Source organism: Sebastes umbrosus, chromosome 4 (assembly GCF_015220745.1).
Source record: "Sebastes umbrosus isolate fSebUmb1 chromosome 4, fSebUmb1.pri, whole genome shotgun sequence".
NCBI classification, from domain to species: domain Eukaryota; kingdom Metazoa; phylum Chordata; class Actinopteri; order Perciformes; family Sebastidae; genus Sebastes; species Sebastes umbrosus.
The window spans coordinates 17,568,688-17,584,601 of record NC_051272.1 but is presented as its reverse complement, the minus strand read 5'-3'; the positions used below and the strand labels follow the sequence as shown (position 1 = coordinate 17,584,601).

Here is a 15,914-nt window from a genome sequence, read left to right as displayed (position 1 = left end):
GTTATGGCCTCGTCTTTCTTCACAAATCAAAGCAAATGCTTGTTTACAAGACAAACTTTCTGAAGGTCTTTAGGCTTAATATTAGTTGGCATAGTCTCACTTTTTATTTACAGATGATTACAGGTTGGTATGATACAAGATAAATATTCAGTAAGTAACGCTGAATACATTGTGGTGTATTCTATTAGGCTGTTAGATAATCTCGTTGTATCGCCCAAGCCTACTGGAGAACCTTGATCAGCACTGCAAAGGGGGGCCGACTATTTAGACCAGCCTCCTTGTTTTCCATCTGATGTCCCTGGGAGAGCCAGAGTGGCTGCTGAAGGTAGAGCAGAGTGAGAATTTTTGTTGTCGGGATGGCCAGGTGGAGTTTGTGGCGCAGCCCGGTGACGGTGACCCTGTCCTGGATAGGAGAGCTGACAACAACAGGTGTGCGCTGCAGCAGCAGTTTGCCGGTGATCAGACAGGCGTACACGGACAGCAACAGCATTGTCAGGCCTTTCAGTGAGATTCCAGGACTGTGGAAGAATGGGGTGGCCAACTTGTACAACTTTTGGAAACTGGATGGCTTCAAAAACCTTCACCGCATCATGTTGCAGAACTTCAACACCTTTGGACCCATTTACAGGTACGGAAGACAAAGCAGTTTGCAAAAATCTGAAATAAAATGATAAAATAACTATCTGACACTAATCGTCTATGGTCGATCTTAAGTAAACTACTTAACTAGACAAAACAAATGACTTTGAATGACGTCACTAGTTTGAGATAAAAATCTACTGGTTCAAATATAATCATTTTGGTTCATGAAAAATATTTGTGACCAATAATCCACAAGGTCATGTTTTCTGAAAACAAGTGGCTGATATAGTATTTTCACCCCTTTTTTCCTCTGACTTTCTGTATGTCAGAGAAAAGGTAGGTTATTATGAAAGCGTGAATATCATCAATCCTGAAGATGCTGCTATCCTGTTCAAAGCGGAGGGTCATTATCCTAAAAGGCTGAACGTTGAAGCTTGGACATCATACAGAGACTACAGGAATCGCAAATATGGAGTTCTACTAAAGTACGTGCTGTTATTATCCCCTTCCACCTGTATAAACTGTTTTACCAATATTTTAGCACTTTCATGGAACCAAGGATATTACAGTATACAGTATGTGCTATAAGATTGTGCTTATTAGTTGCCTTGCTAGTTTAAGTTAACATCCAATCTTCCCACAGGAATGGAGAAGACTGGAGATCGAACCGTGTGATTCTCAACAAGGAGGTGATTTCCCCAAAGGTGATGGGAAACTTTGTGCCTTTGCTGGATGAAGTGGGCCTGGATTTTGTGGCCAGAATTCACAAAAAGATAAAGCGAAATGGCCAGAACAAATGGACCACGGACCTCTCTCAAGAACTCTTTAAATATGCACTGGAGTGTAAGACTGACATTTATCTCTTTTGATAACATAATTTATTTAAGGTCCGTGCCCTTTTTTTCTCCCATACTATTGCTTGTCTTTGTCTGATGTTTGCTCTGTCTTACACAGCGGTGAGCTCAGTGCTGTATGGGGAGCGTCTGGGTTTGATGCTGGACTACATCGACCCTGAAGCTCAACATTTCATTGACTGCATCACCGTCATGTTCAAGACTACCTCACCCATGCTGTACATACCGCCTGCCCTGTTGAGGAAGATTGGTTCGAAGGTGTGGCGGGACCATGTGGAGGCTTGGGATGGGATCTTCAACCAAGGTAGGACTCTGAGAACAACCAGGATGAACATTTTAAGTATTATTTTGACCGTGAGGTTCTCAGTTCTGTTATTTGAAAACCACATTTTCTATTTGTTATGTTTGCACTGTATATGGTGGAATTTCTTGCTTCATTTCTATTCTTTTGGTACATCAGCGGACCGCTGCATCCACAACATCTACAGGCAGTTACGTCAGGAAGCTGGCACTCCAAAGAGCTACCCAGGAGTCCTGGCTAGCCTGCTCATGCTGGACAAGCTGTCCATCGAAGACATCAAGGCCAGCATCACTGAGCTAATGGCTGGAGGAGTAGATACGGTAAGAAAAAAAAGGACAGAAATCATTTATTTTCCAGAATGTGACTTATTTTTGGCTTCCTGCTTCATTCTGTTTGTGTGTTTCAGACTTCTATAACGCTGCAGTGGACATTGTATGAACTAGCCAGGCACCCCAGCCTCCAGGAGGAGCTGAGGGCGGAAGTCGCTGCAGCTCGGGCTGAAAGCAATGGAGACATGCTGGAGATGCTGAAGCGGATTCCTTTAGTCAAAGGAGCTTTGAAAGAAACACTGAGGTGAACAAAATGGCAGTGCAAAATATGTAATGCTATTAATGATACTGTAGAGATGTTAGATTGTTTAGGGAAAAAGTTCGCCTCCTTAAAGGTTCTCTATACAATATACAGAACATTAATATAGCGTCAAACAACTATTTGCTACGTAAAGATATAGAGGAGTAATGTCTACCTGAGCAGAGAGTGAAGTCACTCTTCTTCTGTGTGTGTTGTAATCCGAGCTTCTCCTCGCTTTGTTGACATCGTCGGGGCGGCCGCGTGTGCTTTTAGTGCATATTCGTGCATATTCGTGCCATAGACTGTGTATAGGAAGTGGACGCAGCCACCGTGACATCACCCTTTGGTTTTTTATGGACTGCAGTTTTGGAGCCGAGTTTGGCATTTTGTCCGTTGTCATCATGTTTTTTTGTCCTTACCATCTTGATTGGCAACCAGAAGTGCCACGAGAGGGTTGAGCTAGGTACAACTGAAGGCTGAATAAGACATTTTTAGGTGACCAAAAAGTTTATAACTAATTTCCATGAACTGAAAACACATTGTGAAAGGGTTAAATTTCTAAGACGAAAACACAAACAACTCTCAGACCGGACAACGCTGTGATAGCAACCTGTCAATCACAAGGTCGCCACGCCCTAAAGCATACCCTGCTTTATGGTCTATTTGACTCTAAATGGGACCATAATTTACTAAATGAAGAATTGAATTGTATTGAAGAAGACTTTAAACTAGCGATTGAGACCATTAACTCATGTTTACAATGATTACTGAGGTAATAAATCAAGTGAGAAGTAGAGTCATTTTCTCATTGACTTCTATACAATCTGAATTCTTTTTGCAACCAGAGGAGTCGCCCTTGCTGGCTATTAGAAAGAACGCAAGTTTAAGGCACTTCCACATTGGCTTCACTTATCAGACCCCAGATTTGCCCACTGGTTCGTGCATGTGAGCGTGCCCCACTGGCTAGCTCATGGCCGCTGTTCTGCACTGTTCCCATACGTTGGTTACAGATGATAACGCCGTCCCGACTGATGGCTCCATCGACGGAGCGTAGCACCCACCCTCCGGTTCCCCTTCAGGTTAACATAGTTAGCTCTGCCAGCAGTGTTGCCTTTGTTACCATTAACATTTGTAGGCATACTTTTTCTACTACCACATAGTTCTTCTGAAAATGACCTTTTGTAGTTTACCAAATATTGCCATCTACTTGCATCCTTTAATATAGATTTTTCACTCTGATCCCTCAGGTTACACCCGGTTGCAGTGAGCTTGCAAAGATACATAGCAGAAGATATCATTATTCAAAACTACCACATCCCAGCTGGGGTAAGAGGCAGTTAAAAATATGAATCATCTAATCATGTTTTTGTATTTGAGCATTTGATATTGTTATTGTTGGGGCACTGTTCACCCTTATTGTGTTTCTGTGTGTTTGTGTTTAGACTCTGGTCCAGTTAGGACTGTTCGCAATGGGCAGAGACCCCAAAGTGTTTTTTCGTCCGGAGCAGTATCAGCCCTCCCGCTGGCTGAGGACAGAGACGCACTACTTCAGGAGCCTGGGCTTCGGCTTCGGCCCTCGTCAGTGTTTAGGACGCAGAATAGCTGAGGCAGAGATGCAAATCTTCCTCATCCATGTGAGATATATGAATAAAGACGTTTTTCACTGTATTCTGCGGCTCATTTATACAGCATATTAACTGTGTGCATTATTTTCTGTCTTTGCAGATGCTTGAGAACTTCCGAGTGGAGAAACAGCGCCACGTGGAAGTGCAGAGTACCTTTGAGCTCATTCTCTTACCAGAGAAACCTCTAATATTGACTCTGAAGCCTCTACATACTCCTCGGTAACACCAAGTTTGAGAGAAAAATTGTGGCACATGATGAGCCAGGCTCATTTCTGTAGACCTTTATCACAGTGAACTGTAAAGGGCTTCACAAAGCACCACAATATAAACACTAAATAAAATCTTCCAACGTTAGATGGAGTAAGATAACATTAGGAAAGAAAAATTAAAAAACTTGCATTAACAAATTACCTCAGTCATTCCATAACTAGTGAACAGTAATTATATGTACTGTATATTTGAACAATGATGGGAATGTGTAGTCTGTGTGTGTACAATATATTAAAAAACTGGAATGTACAGATGCTTTATTTCATGAGGCAAAAGTATTTTAAAATTTCTAAATTGATGAATAAAACAATGCAACTGATTCAAAATGTGTCTTGTAATATATCATTTTATTATTTATTAGTGTATGAGTGTGTCTGAGTTTAGTCTTGGTCAACAGTTTGTTTACAGGTCATTTTATGGGCTTCTGCTTCCTCTGTCTGCTTTGCTGATACAATGATTCTGATACAGACCTCTGTAAGAAGCAGAAAGTATTCTGTGTTAAATAAAATAATAACGCACAGCACAGTATGTGTTGTGTAAAATGAAGGCTAACTGCACTCAACTGACCGAAGGAACGTTGTGTAGGATTGTGGTGGATGTTCGGACAAAGCCATGTCTGTGCTCACTCAGTTTGGTCAACATTTCTTGTTTCTGTCTCCCCCATAATTTAGAGTTCTCCTCCAGCTGTAATAAATGCAAAGGCAAACTTTGTTTTAAAGGATAACTTCGGTATTTTTCAACCTGAACCCTGTTTTCTCATGTTTTTGTGTCCAACCAATTTCTGAAATTGGTCCAGTGTCGAAGGAGAGCGCTGTAGACGGCATCTGCTCACGGGCTACAATATGGTACTGTTGGGGCAAGCTGGCACCGTCATTAACGTCCACTAAAAGTGCTTATTTTGGCCATGACAGGCTCTGATTGTTATTATAAGTGTCTGACATTATGGAAAGAGTCTCACTCGAGAAGTCTCGTTCTGAAATCTAGCGAGGTGATATGTTGCCAAAAGACAACGGTAGAATAGTGGAATACATCCATGGTGGAAACAAGTGCCAGCCGGGCAGAGTTTGTTGTGTTGGAGTACAGAAAGTGTAGCTTAGTATTATCTAAAAGATTTTCAATGGCATGGCTGAATATTTAGAGGATTTCGACAATGTGGATGAGGTCTTTGAATTCGATGGCCGCCCATATTTATATGAGCCATAGTATACGGATATTCAGATTTCACAACAAGACTTCTCCTTGAGCGGGACTTGGACAAAATAACAAACAAAGAGAAAGGCAAGAAAATGTTTTATTTCTCTGTAGGGTCCTTTCCATAATGTTGTCAGACACTTATAATAACAATCTGAGCCTGTCAGTTGCAAAAACAAGCACTTTTAGCCAATGTAATGTTACATAGACGCTGCTCACTTGCCCTCGCAGCTCGTTTCAACGTTGCTGGTTACAGCGTTATCCCTCAATACTTTCAAAAATTTTTGTCCCCATTAATCACTTAAGACACAAAAACATGGGAAAATAGGGTTGAAAAATACCAAAGTGATCCTTTAACCACAAATGAAAACTGATCCGTGACTCAATAAGTTTATGAAGCAAACAGAGTATCTATTTTTGTATTTTCACCTGAGCCTCCAGTGTTTGGACTCTTGCCTCGGCTCTCTCCAGTTTATTTAGTAAACTCAGTCTCTCCTTGACTGGCAGTGCTTCTTTTGTCTGAGGGGGACATGACACAGCAATTTGGGTAGTACAATAAACTATTTTTAATAAATTTTTAAGATATATTCCTCAAAACATATGGAATATCTTGAGCTGTAGTCTTTAATCTGATGAGAGTTTTAAAACATTTTCACATCACACTGTGTGAATACTGGCTTGAATGTGCAGGAGTACCTGTGCCGACTGCTGTATAATGACTGGAGCAGGCTGCTGCTGCCGAATCCTGTCCAGCTCTCCTCTGAGACGACTGTTTTCTGCTGCCAGGGCCGACTCCATCTCTTCCCTTCTGTGGCCAGTCTCACCTAGACAGCATGAAGAGATGCTCTGGCTTCTGCAAATGCAAATATTGTTCCCTCACCACACTGTATCCACCTACCTTTTTGCTTTTTCACCACCAGCCTTTTGTCAGCACACTGATTATACTTCTCTCTGAGTTTGCTATCTAAGGCTTTCTCCATCGTCGCAATGACCTGAAAAAAATTTGGATGGCACACAAGTATACAGGATGTTATCCTATCATACATCCCAAGCTGTTGTTCATAGAAAGAAGCATTCACTGTTGTGAGACATATACCAGTAAGTGTAAAGCGGACATTGTAGTTGACTGTTCACCTTTTCCTGCTGTTTCACTGTGGCCTCCAGAGTCGCCATCTCTGCCAAGTGACTCTGGTGGTGCCGCAGATCCTCCCGTTGCTGCTGGTGAACTCTCTGAAGCTTTAGTAGCTCCTTCTCACTGTCGTGCTTCTGCACAGCACAATGAAAATGGAATAGAAAACTATATAAACACTACGTATATACATTGACATGAATTATTTTAAAGGGACTATTTGTAAGATTCAGAAATGCTGCTTAAGAGCGACACCTGTGGCCTTGAAATCAACGAAAGTCAGCGTCGAGCTCGAGCTTGCTCGCTCTACATAGACATGAACGAGCATCGCTCAAAACAGTGAGGCGACAGACGTCAGCTAAAACCACAATATCACTCTATATTTCAGCTACTTGGCAGTAATGTTAGCAGACCAGACGCAGGTCTCTCCATGAATCAATGCTGATCCTAGTGTTGGCTTTTCCTGCTCAGCGCAGGCTTCAGCAGCGGGGCTCCTCAACGAATTACGTTATCGCCTCCCGGCCACAGCCAGCAGCCGAAGACACCGGCACCCAGTCGGTAACGAGACGATAACATAACTCGTTGAGGAGCCCCGTCACTTCACAAGACACGGAAAACCTCTGTTGGTCTGGAGGAGCTGCAGCATTTATTTCTGCACAAACGTCCACTCTACATTCACTAGATATTCTCAGAGCTAAACTAACTCTTCTGCAGTGTGGAGTGAGCGCGCGTTCACGTCTAGAGGTGGAGCGAGACAGCGAGGACGCGCGCGCTGTCTGAGTGAAGGAGAGCAGGCAGCGGAGACGAGGCTCCGGCCACACGCGAGCGCGCATATGCGAACGCGCATGTGTGCCGACCCGCTACATTTATACGCTTAAAAAGTTACAAACAGTCCCTTTAAGTTGTATTTGTGTGTATCTTCTAACCTTGATCAGATCATTCTGCAGCTGTTGGATCCTGTCCCTTTGAGAGACAGCCTTACTGGTCTCACTGGCCAGCTTGAATTTCAGAGAGGCTTCAAATAAACAGTTATTTGTGCAGATTGTTATAGGAACAGGAATGTGCTATTTTTGGGGTTACATTCATGTGTTGATATGAGCAAAGCACAGCTAAGTTTATCTAAGATGAGACTTAGTGTTTGATCTGTAAAGTATGAAAATTTCGTTCCAATGACTTTTTAAATTCAGAATGATTAACATGTCAGTTCTGAGGCTCAGACATTTGAACAATAATGATCAATAAAGCCTTTGAAATTGAATGGACTTTCTGTTGGATGGGACTTAAATCTGGTCCCTTTGCTTTGATGCCAGCAGCAGGACCTTCAGGAACATCCTTTCACTGATGGTCACAAACTGTCCTTCAGGAGATAAGGGATGCACTACCCACATAGCTTATCAGGGTCCGTGGCCTAAATGAGCTGCCTTATCACAAAACGGCACAGTCTGCTTGGGAATAGACACTCACAAGGATTAGCAAACACGCAGTGAGCCACCTTCCACCATCACTCCTTCATCTGCCAATGAAATGCCCTTAAATCCACAACAACTCGGACTGCTGGCTGGATAATACACTTTCTGACATTAATGAATCTGAAGAGAATTCAACTTTTGCTAAGAGAATGTCAATTATTGCTTTTGCATGTTTTTTTCAGGCTCATTTTAAGACAGGTTACTGGTGAATGGTTGAGTGGTTAAACGACAGTGCTCTGCTGTGGCTCACCCATACGGTCAGCAATCTCAGCCTTGGTCATGACGTCGATGTCTGTGTCATCCAGCAGATCTCGGCCAAGGTCCTGCTGCAGAGACAGATCAGTGCGGAGCTGGCTGTTTTCTGCCTCCAATGTCACCACCTGTGTCCTCAGCGCTATGATGTCTTCTGCCATCTTACTCATGGCCGAACGATAGTTTTCCACCTCCTGATTCAAGATTCAAGATGTTTATTGTCACTCTGGTTATACAAGTAGAATCCTGTGAAATGCTTTTGCTGGGAGGCCACATAAAAGACAGAAAATAAATACTAAATATAAAAGGACATATAGAATATAATACAATCAAATAAAATAACAAAATAAAGAAGCAATATGGTAAATATACAAGGATATATAAATTTAATATAATCAAATAAAATAACAAAATAAAGAAGCAATATGGTATTATACAAGGACATATAAATATAATATAATACAATAAAATAAAATAACAAAATAAAGAAGCAATATGGTAAATATACAAGGAAAAGAAGCAATATAGTAAATATACATGAATATATAAATATAATACAATAAAATATATAATAACAATATAAGGGAGGTTGCATATTGCACAGATGTGGACGCTCACACACCAGTTGCTTGAAGTGGGATAGTTGTTATAGTTTGTTAAAAGAGTTATTTAATCCCATTCGTCCCCTTTTAATGCTAATACCCTGTAGAGCAGCTCACAGTTAAACCATACCAGTTGAGTTGAGTGCCATCAAGGTTGGTGTGAAGTGCAAGATGACTACCCCCCAGTAGAATACCTCAAGGTCATTTGTTATCAAATAACCTTGACTAGATTAAAAAAAACTACACACAGGAACAAAAATGGCACAAAACATTCCCAGAAATCTGATGGGACAAATGTGCTGCCAAGTGGTTTTATGTGATCACCACCACTAGATGTCTCTTCAACCCCATCTCTTTATAGGCTCCTCTAGGATGTAGTCAACAACACATTTTTGTACACTGAGAGAATTCAAAAACATCCCAGCTGCAAGTACACATTGCATGTCCAGTTTATCACAAAGCTTCAGTGTCTCAATGAATAATTGATTCGTCTTGGTTTCGGATGAGCACATGACATGAGAAATGGGACATAACTGGAAGTCAAAAGAGAACATGATGCCATAATGTGGGATGTTCTTGTAATCGATTGTAAAAGGTTCAAGTACAATGAATTCATGACTCCGGCTCTTCAAATCCAAAGGGACAATAACACCCTATCCTGTGAAGCTCTTTTGTCATGGAAGCTTTAAGCAGCAGGGCTTTTGGATAAATCCTAGTCGTGCATTCACGGAGTGTCCTCCTGTGAAAGCCCGTTTGTTGAACTGTAGAGGCAAAACTCATGCCAAATTCATGAGTATTTCAGCAAGACAGACTGAAAAACAATACTGTCTTGTACATTTTCTCCTCTCTCACATTCTTCTTGCCCTTTATTCTGTTTGAAAAGAGGCCAAAATTCCTCCCTGAGTTTAGCTTCATATTGCTGCAGAGCTCTGTTATCAAGACATGTCTCTATGTAAGGCATGTGTTGTCTAGCAGCTTCTCATTGTTCTCTGCTCTGTCACATACTCCTCTATCACACTGAATAGACAGTATTGAATGGAGACTGAGAGCAGGGTCCAGCTGCATGTACGAGGAGGGGGGCGACGATTAGGGGATTCCAATCTCAGATGGTGCGGTTGTGACTCCCGTGGGACACGAGGGTGAAATTGAGCATCTAATTGAAAGGGCAGGGACGAGGTGACAATCATGACTGTAGATGAGATGGCGTCTCTGCTGGGGGGCCCCACAGGCATGATGGGACGGACGGCTCCCCATGATGAGTCTGGAGAGCCCCATCATGTGTCAAGAATAAAAGGAAGTCTCTGCCTGTGAATACTGGACGTTCCCTCCCCCTCGCTGTGATTTGAAGACATTAAAGTGGCCTTGCTGTCATACATACTGTCACTTTAAGACACTTGTATCACACACAGAAGGCAGCTGGATTTAATTGTGATGATGTGATATTTAATTAGGTTTTACCATACCATGACCGTTGTGTATGTGCAGTAGTATTATACAGTAAATGAATGCACTGTCACTATGAAATGAAATGTCCAATTAATACCCAGATTTCTGCTTTTTCTATCATATAATCTATCAAAATCTACATGAATTAACATAAAATCTACATGGATAAACAATCCACAGATCTATGCAGCAAATTGAAGTAAGTAAATGAAATTGTGAAGAAAACCTCAAAGCCACAGGAGAAAAATGCCAAGATATGCATAAATAACACTCTAGCATAAGTTTCAGCCTCATTATTCTCGATCCTCCTTGAGTGCAATCAGTCTGAGAAATGTTAATCTATTCGACTATCTGTCATTTTGTCTGCTTCACCATACTGTCGCACCTCCCCGGCCTACCCGTGTCACTGTTCACTAACTAAACCTGACAGTGGGGATTGCTTCACTGATTGATTCAAGAGTTTAGGTATTGATTGTGTCTAATCACCTTAGTTTGGAGGTCAGTGATCTCTGCCATGTGAGGATCATCCTCAAAGTCGTGCAGAGGGGGTCTAAAGCATGAACACATTTAATACCTCATTAATTAAATTAATCCTTGAAAATCTTTGTTTTAGTCTCACTAATATATTATTCATACAATGATCATAACAATAAATCCATGCTTCTTACATGTAGTTGTCTTCCTTACCGTTTATGTGGATGATGTACTTGATAGGTGTGGTTTATGTTGGGTTTGTGGGCCTGTGTAGCCTCTGGCCTCTCAGCTGGTCTCTCCTGTTCTTGTTGGGCTGCTCTCTGGAGCTCAGTCTTATTTGGTAGGATCTGTGCCAGGGCATCATGGGATGGGAGGTTGTATCTATCCTGCAGATGATGTAGAGGAAATATAGTTTTCATTGATAAAATGTATCTCCACCACTGGGCTAGAAATTGTGTCAGAAATAGCATCATCCTAATGTCCTGTTTGGCCCTCTTTAACCACTCAAAAACACACTTAACTGTTTTATTAGATTGATACTTCACAATTTTTCCTAATTTAAAGAGATTTGCTTATAAACATGATTTTGTTCTGTTCCCAGAGACCCCAGCTGTAAAACATAGTTAAATACAGTGGATTGTATACGGTGTTGACAGTACATTTTATGCAGCGATATGCTTCCCAAATTAGTCTATCAGGATATTAGAGTTTTGTAACAGTTTGTTCACAAGGAGTCTAATAGGGCAGTGTTTCAAAAAAGGTTTTTTTTTGGAGACCCACATTTTAAAAATGACTAACCATTGCGACCCAAGTGGGCTTCAATTATCAGATAACATATTCTCATACAACTGTACGACTTACAATTTGCGAAAAAGTCATTCCTCCTTTTTTGTTAGTTTTCGAATGTCCATGTACGAATGTCCAGCAACACGTGTCAATCTCCGCTCGTTACATGCAAACAGTCTTTTCAAAATAGGAAACAACTCAGGTTTAGGCAACAAATGTACTTAGTTAGGTTTAGGAAAAGATCGACTTGGTTAGGATTAGGCAACAAAACTACTTAGTTAGGTAAAGGAAAGATCGTGGTTTGGCTTAAAATCACTCCAGTGGTGACGTAACTTGCGTGACAAATAAATCAACGTTGACTTCTGGTTTCACATGGGGTATGAACACCGGTCTCCTGGGCGAAAGTCTGGTATTTTCTGACCCACCCATCCACCCCAACGTCTTCCCTACGCGGCATTCGCCGCTATTTATATTTCCTGATTCACCATTACGTTAATTACACACAAATTGATTTTGTGGAATATACACAAATAACGGTGCATTACTTTTCGTAGGTATAGCTACGAAACAGCGTGTGAGACCAGCCTGTATCAGAACAATACAAACATTCAGGCTCCCTCATGTGGCTCAAAGGTGTACTGCAGATATGTGTGAAGAAATTCTGCAAATTTATTTGGCGACCCTAATAAAATCTCCTGCGACCCACCTCGAGTCTTTGGGAATGACTGTAATAGGGGTTTGACCTCTGTGGGGTCTAATCAACCCCAAGCATAAGTAACACCACCTTCATCAAATATGCAAGTCCAGTTTGTGCCAAAGGGAACAAATATAAACCTCCTGAATATTTCATTTTCCTACACTATGGGCTTCAACTTGATTGATTTTTCAATCGAATTATTACTACACACAGGCTACAGTAATCGGGTCTGTGGGACTCCAAACCACAAGGAAGTAAAGCCAATTTCAACAACACGCAAGGGTTAAATGGAAATCAGAAACCACAAGCAAGGTAAAATGTTGGCTGTTAAGTTGTCCAAGCAAGGTGCTGACCAGTCTTCCATAACAATGTGGGAGGACTACTGCACATCTGCAATGGCAACATTAAATCTACCAGTTGTGTTTTTACAGAAAAAAAAAGCTTTTATCCCAAAAAAGCACTGTAGCTATGACCTCTCAATACTCACTGTGCTTGTGTGTGGCCTGTTCTTCCTCTTCATCTCTGTATAATATAAAGGCTGTTACATCACTATGCATACAGTACCCACTCTATAACAAGAGAGCTCTCAGTCAATAGCCCTAAAGCCCTTCAAGTATGAGCCTTGCATACACAATGTACACTGTCAATGATCGCGGTTGCCAGGTAGCACACGTTAAAAGAAAACGACATGAAATAGAGTCATTATCTATTATCTTCCTACAGGCTCTCCCTCCGACACGCATACCTCCACACCGCCAGAGCCTACCTTCACAGCTGCAAGGTTGCTAAGTGACTTTGTCTGTTTTGAGGTCTTCATCCAACAGAAAGTGTCAGAGTCGTTATCAGAAGAGCAAACACGTAACTGATGGTGGATGTGAAGGTTGGAGCTCTGTCATGAATCAGAACAATCAACCTGTAACCACAACACAAGCCTTAGCAACTCTCAGGCCAACGAGAGGGATTCCTGTTATGTACAAAATACTGTAGAGTACATATTCAACAGAGCACAAAGCAAAACAACGGTACACAATCTGTTCACATCTGGCATCTGTAAATACCTCTTTTGCAGTGGGGGAAAGTAACTCAATACATTTACTCAATTACTGTGTTACTGTACCATTTTGAGGTACTTGTACTTATTATTAATTATACTGAAATGGGCCAATCTGCATAATGAATATTTTTTACTTTTGGTACTTACGAAGTATATTTTGATGCTAAAACGTTTTTACTTAAGTGGAATTCTGAATGAAGGACTACTTGTGTTTCTGCACTGTTGTATTGTTACTTTTACTTAAGTAAAACAGTAGTACTTCTACCACCATTTCACTTTTGTATTGAGCGTTACGAAAACAAAATCAAACCTCATCTTTATACCTGGAGGCAGCGTGTAACAATCAATGGAATCAAAGGGAGGTTCCTGCTCAGTAAATATCAGCCCCCACATGAATCCTGTCTTAGCCTGGATAAGCAGATTGATGCGGGACTGACTAATGATTTCTAGGGGACATGCTGTGCAGAGCCTGTGGCGCCCTCTGAGCATTTACAGTATTCCCAGCTTCACTCAACTCAGTGAGAGTCTGACGTCAGATCACTAATACTGTACAAATTAAATATTCAATTTCATTTACACTGTAAAATGATTAAAAACAAACAACAATTAGGGTGGTTTAGGTTTAGGTTTTTGGAAAAATAAAACAAAAAACATTTAAACAAAGTGTCAAAAACAACACACATTTCAGAAAAAGTGAAAGATAAAATATTCCACTTTTCCAGCAGATTTTTCATGAATTTTCAACCTTTATCTACTGATTCATACTCCATTCGAAACTTAATATATTTCACATCTTTCATCCAGCAAAGCAGTGTGGCGCCAACTTTTTTTAAAAACTTGAAAATATTCCACATCTTTTATACACTATTGGTATTATTCAACTTTTCAATGATATTCATACAGATTAAACCCATTCCCACTTTTCTAACTACTTCACTTTCTTCATACAGATTCAAATCAGCAATGCAGTGTAACATCAGCTTCTCAAAAAAAACATTACAAATTCCACATCTTTCAAACATTATGGGTATTTTTCAACTTTCAAATCCCATTCATACTAATTCATTTTCCAACTCATTCATAGTCCTTCAACTGCCAGCAATTAAGCGTAACGTCAGCTCTTCAGCAGCCAGCATTCACACTGCAATTTCTTCAGAAATTGCTCTTCTACAGAGCTCTTCTACAGAGCTCCCCAGGTTAATTTATAGAAATGTCTCCTACCTTTAAGCAAAATTAAACCCAAAGATGAATACAGTTGGAATGAAAAGTTGACAGCCAATGTAAAAGGCTGATATTTTAGCCATTTTATGAGTGTCACTAAGCAACTGGATTGTTGTGTGTATACTTTTTTCATGTTTCCATTGTGCATGAAATGTGCTACATACAGTAATTAAGGTTTAACTTGTTTAAAGTGTGTATGTGTGCACTTGCTTATATGCAAATGAATGTGGAACCTTCAATAGTAGGGATCAATAACTCTCCTGCTTGGGGAGCTCATTAGGCCGGGATAGACGATCATTGATGGCACAAGATCTGATTGAGACTAAATGATAAAAGACAGGGCAGGAAGGAAGACTCATCAATTATATAAAAGACTGTCTGGCACTCACTTTACAATCTATATATATACTTGATCAGCATCGTGTGGAAACAAAGTAAAATGAAAATAAAATATTCTGTTGTTTACATGTATGTTCTGAATACATATGAAAGGTAAACAGAGAATTTAACCCTCATCCTACCAATTTAACACACAAGGACGACCGACTGGGCAAAACTGGACAGTAACATTATGTGTAGTAGCCAAACCCAAACTTAAGTAGGTTTAATTAAATACTAACGACCATGTGCATGGATATCTCAGTTACAGCTTTGCATATAAAAAGGCCACTATGCTCAGTTTTTAGATAAATATTTTCATAACTGACTGCTTTAATTCATGATAAATAATTCACTGGATGCTTGCAGCTATGTGCTCCGCTAGAAGACATAATCTCTTCTAATCCAACAGGGGAAAACCTGTACAAGTGAAAACACTTCCAGCAGAGTCTAATATCACATTATCATGCATGAGATTGCCCGACAAATTTACAAAATGATTCATATCCACGTTGTGCTTTGCAGTCGCTGCTCGTGTTCAGAATGCCTCTGACCCTGTTACATATAATCTGTGGGGAGCTGGGGAGGGGAATGGGATGTGTGTCCCCATGCAGTAGATGGAGGAGGGGGAGAGGGGGGGGGGGGCTCAGTGAAACAGTGTCTGGGCTTTCTGTAGCATCATCAGAATTCAGCACACAGCCTGCAAAATGCAGCAAATGGGCTCTTCATTGGAGTGACAGCTCAGAGTCCACTGCCACACTGAGCTTCAATTAGCCTGCCAGAGCAAAGCAGCTCCCGGGAGCTTTCTCTACATCCATATATTCCACCATTCCTGTCCACCACCTTTTATTTCTTCCTTTCAATCCTTCATCTGATCCAGACTTCACTCTTTTTTTCCTCTTTTCCCACATTTGACCTCAGCATCCTCCCCGTCCTTCCACCCTATAAAAGCACCTTCCTCCTCAGCCGTCCCATGGCGCCATCCACGCATGACAAGCCGAGCGGAAATACTT

The 15,914-nt window shown here is 41.0% G+C and overlaps 2 protein-coding genes across 12 annotated transcripts in view; one reads left to right on the top strand and one right to left on the bottom strand.

Annotated features, from left to right (window-relative positions):
* Positions 1–139: 139 nt before the first annotated feature.
* Positions 140–4,521, top strand: LOC119487300 (cholesterol side-chain cleavage enzyme, mitochondrial). The gene is made up of 9 exons (XM_037768059.1): positions 140–628; positions 912–1,067; positions 1,226–1,425; positions 1,537–1,740; positions 1,897–2,057; positions 2,144–2,310; positions 3,555–3,633; positions 3,750–3,941; positions 4,033–4,521. The coding sequence occupies exons 1-9, from the start codon at positions 357–359 to the stop codon at positions 4,153–4,155; spliced, it is 1,554 nt and encodes a 517-aa protein (XP_037623987.1). The 5' UTR covers positions 140–356; the 3' UTR covers positions 4,156–4,521.
* A 9-nt stretch (positions 4,522–4,530) lies between these two features.
* Positions 4,531–15,914, bottom strand: part of ccdc33 (coiled-coil domain containing 33) — a 56,540-nt gene continuing 45,156 nt past the window's right edge. For 6 of the 11 annotated variants that reach the window (XM_037768062.1, XM_037768060.1, XM_037768064.1 and 3 more), the window contains 10 exons: positions 10,979–11,151; positions 10,778–10,841; positions 8,242–8,437; positions 7,449–7,537; positions 6,528–6,659; positions 6,292–6,385; positions 6,090–6,217; positions 5,823–5,912; positions 4,766–4,886; positions 4,531–4,674 (listed from right to left, as the gene is read on the bottom strand). In XM_037768062.1, the coding sequence (XP_037623990.1) occupies positions 4,583–4,674; positions 4,766–4,886; positions 5,823–5,912; positions 6,090–6,217; positions 6,292–6,385; positions 6,528–6,659; positions 7,449–7,537; positions 8,242–8,437; positions 10,778–10,841; positions 10,979–11,151 (1,179 nt within the window). In that variant the 3' untranslated portion in view covers positions 4,531–4,582. Of the gene's footprint in view, positions 4,675–4,765; positions 4,887–5,822; positions 5,913–6,089; positions 6,218–6,291; positions 6,386–6,527; positions 6,660–7,448; positions 7,538–8,241; positions 8,438–10,777; positions 10,842–10,978; positions 11,152–12,735; positions 12,949–13,014; positions 13,166–15,914 lie in introns of those variants that run through there. The other 5 variants (XM_037768071.1, XM_037768069.1, XM_037768070.1 and 2 more) reach the window with 5 other exon arrangements.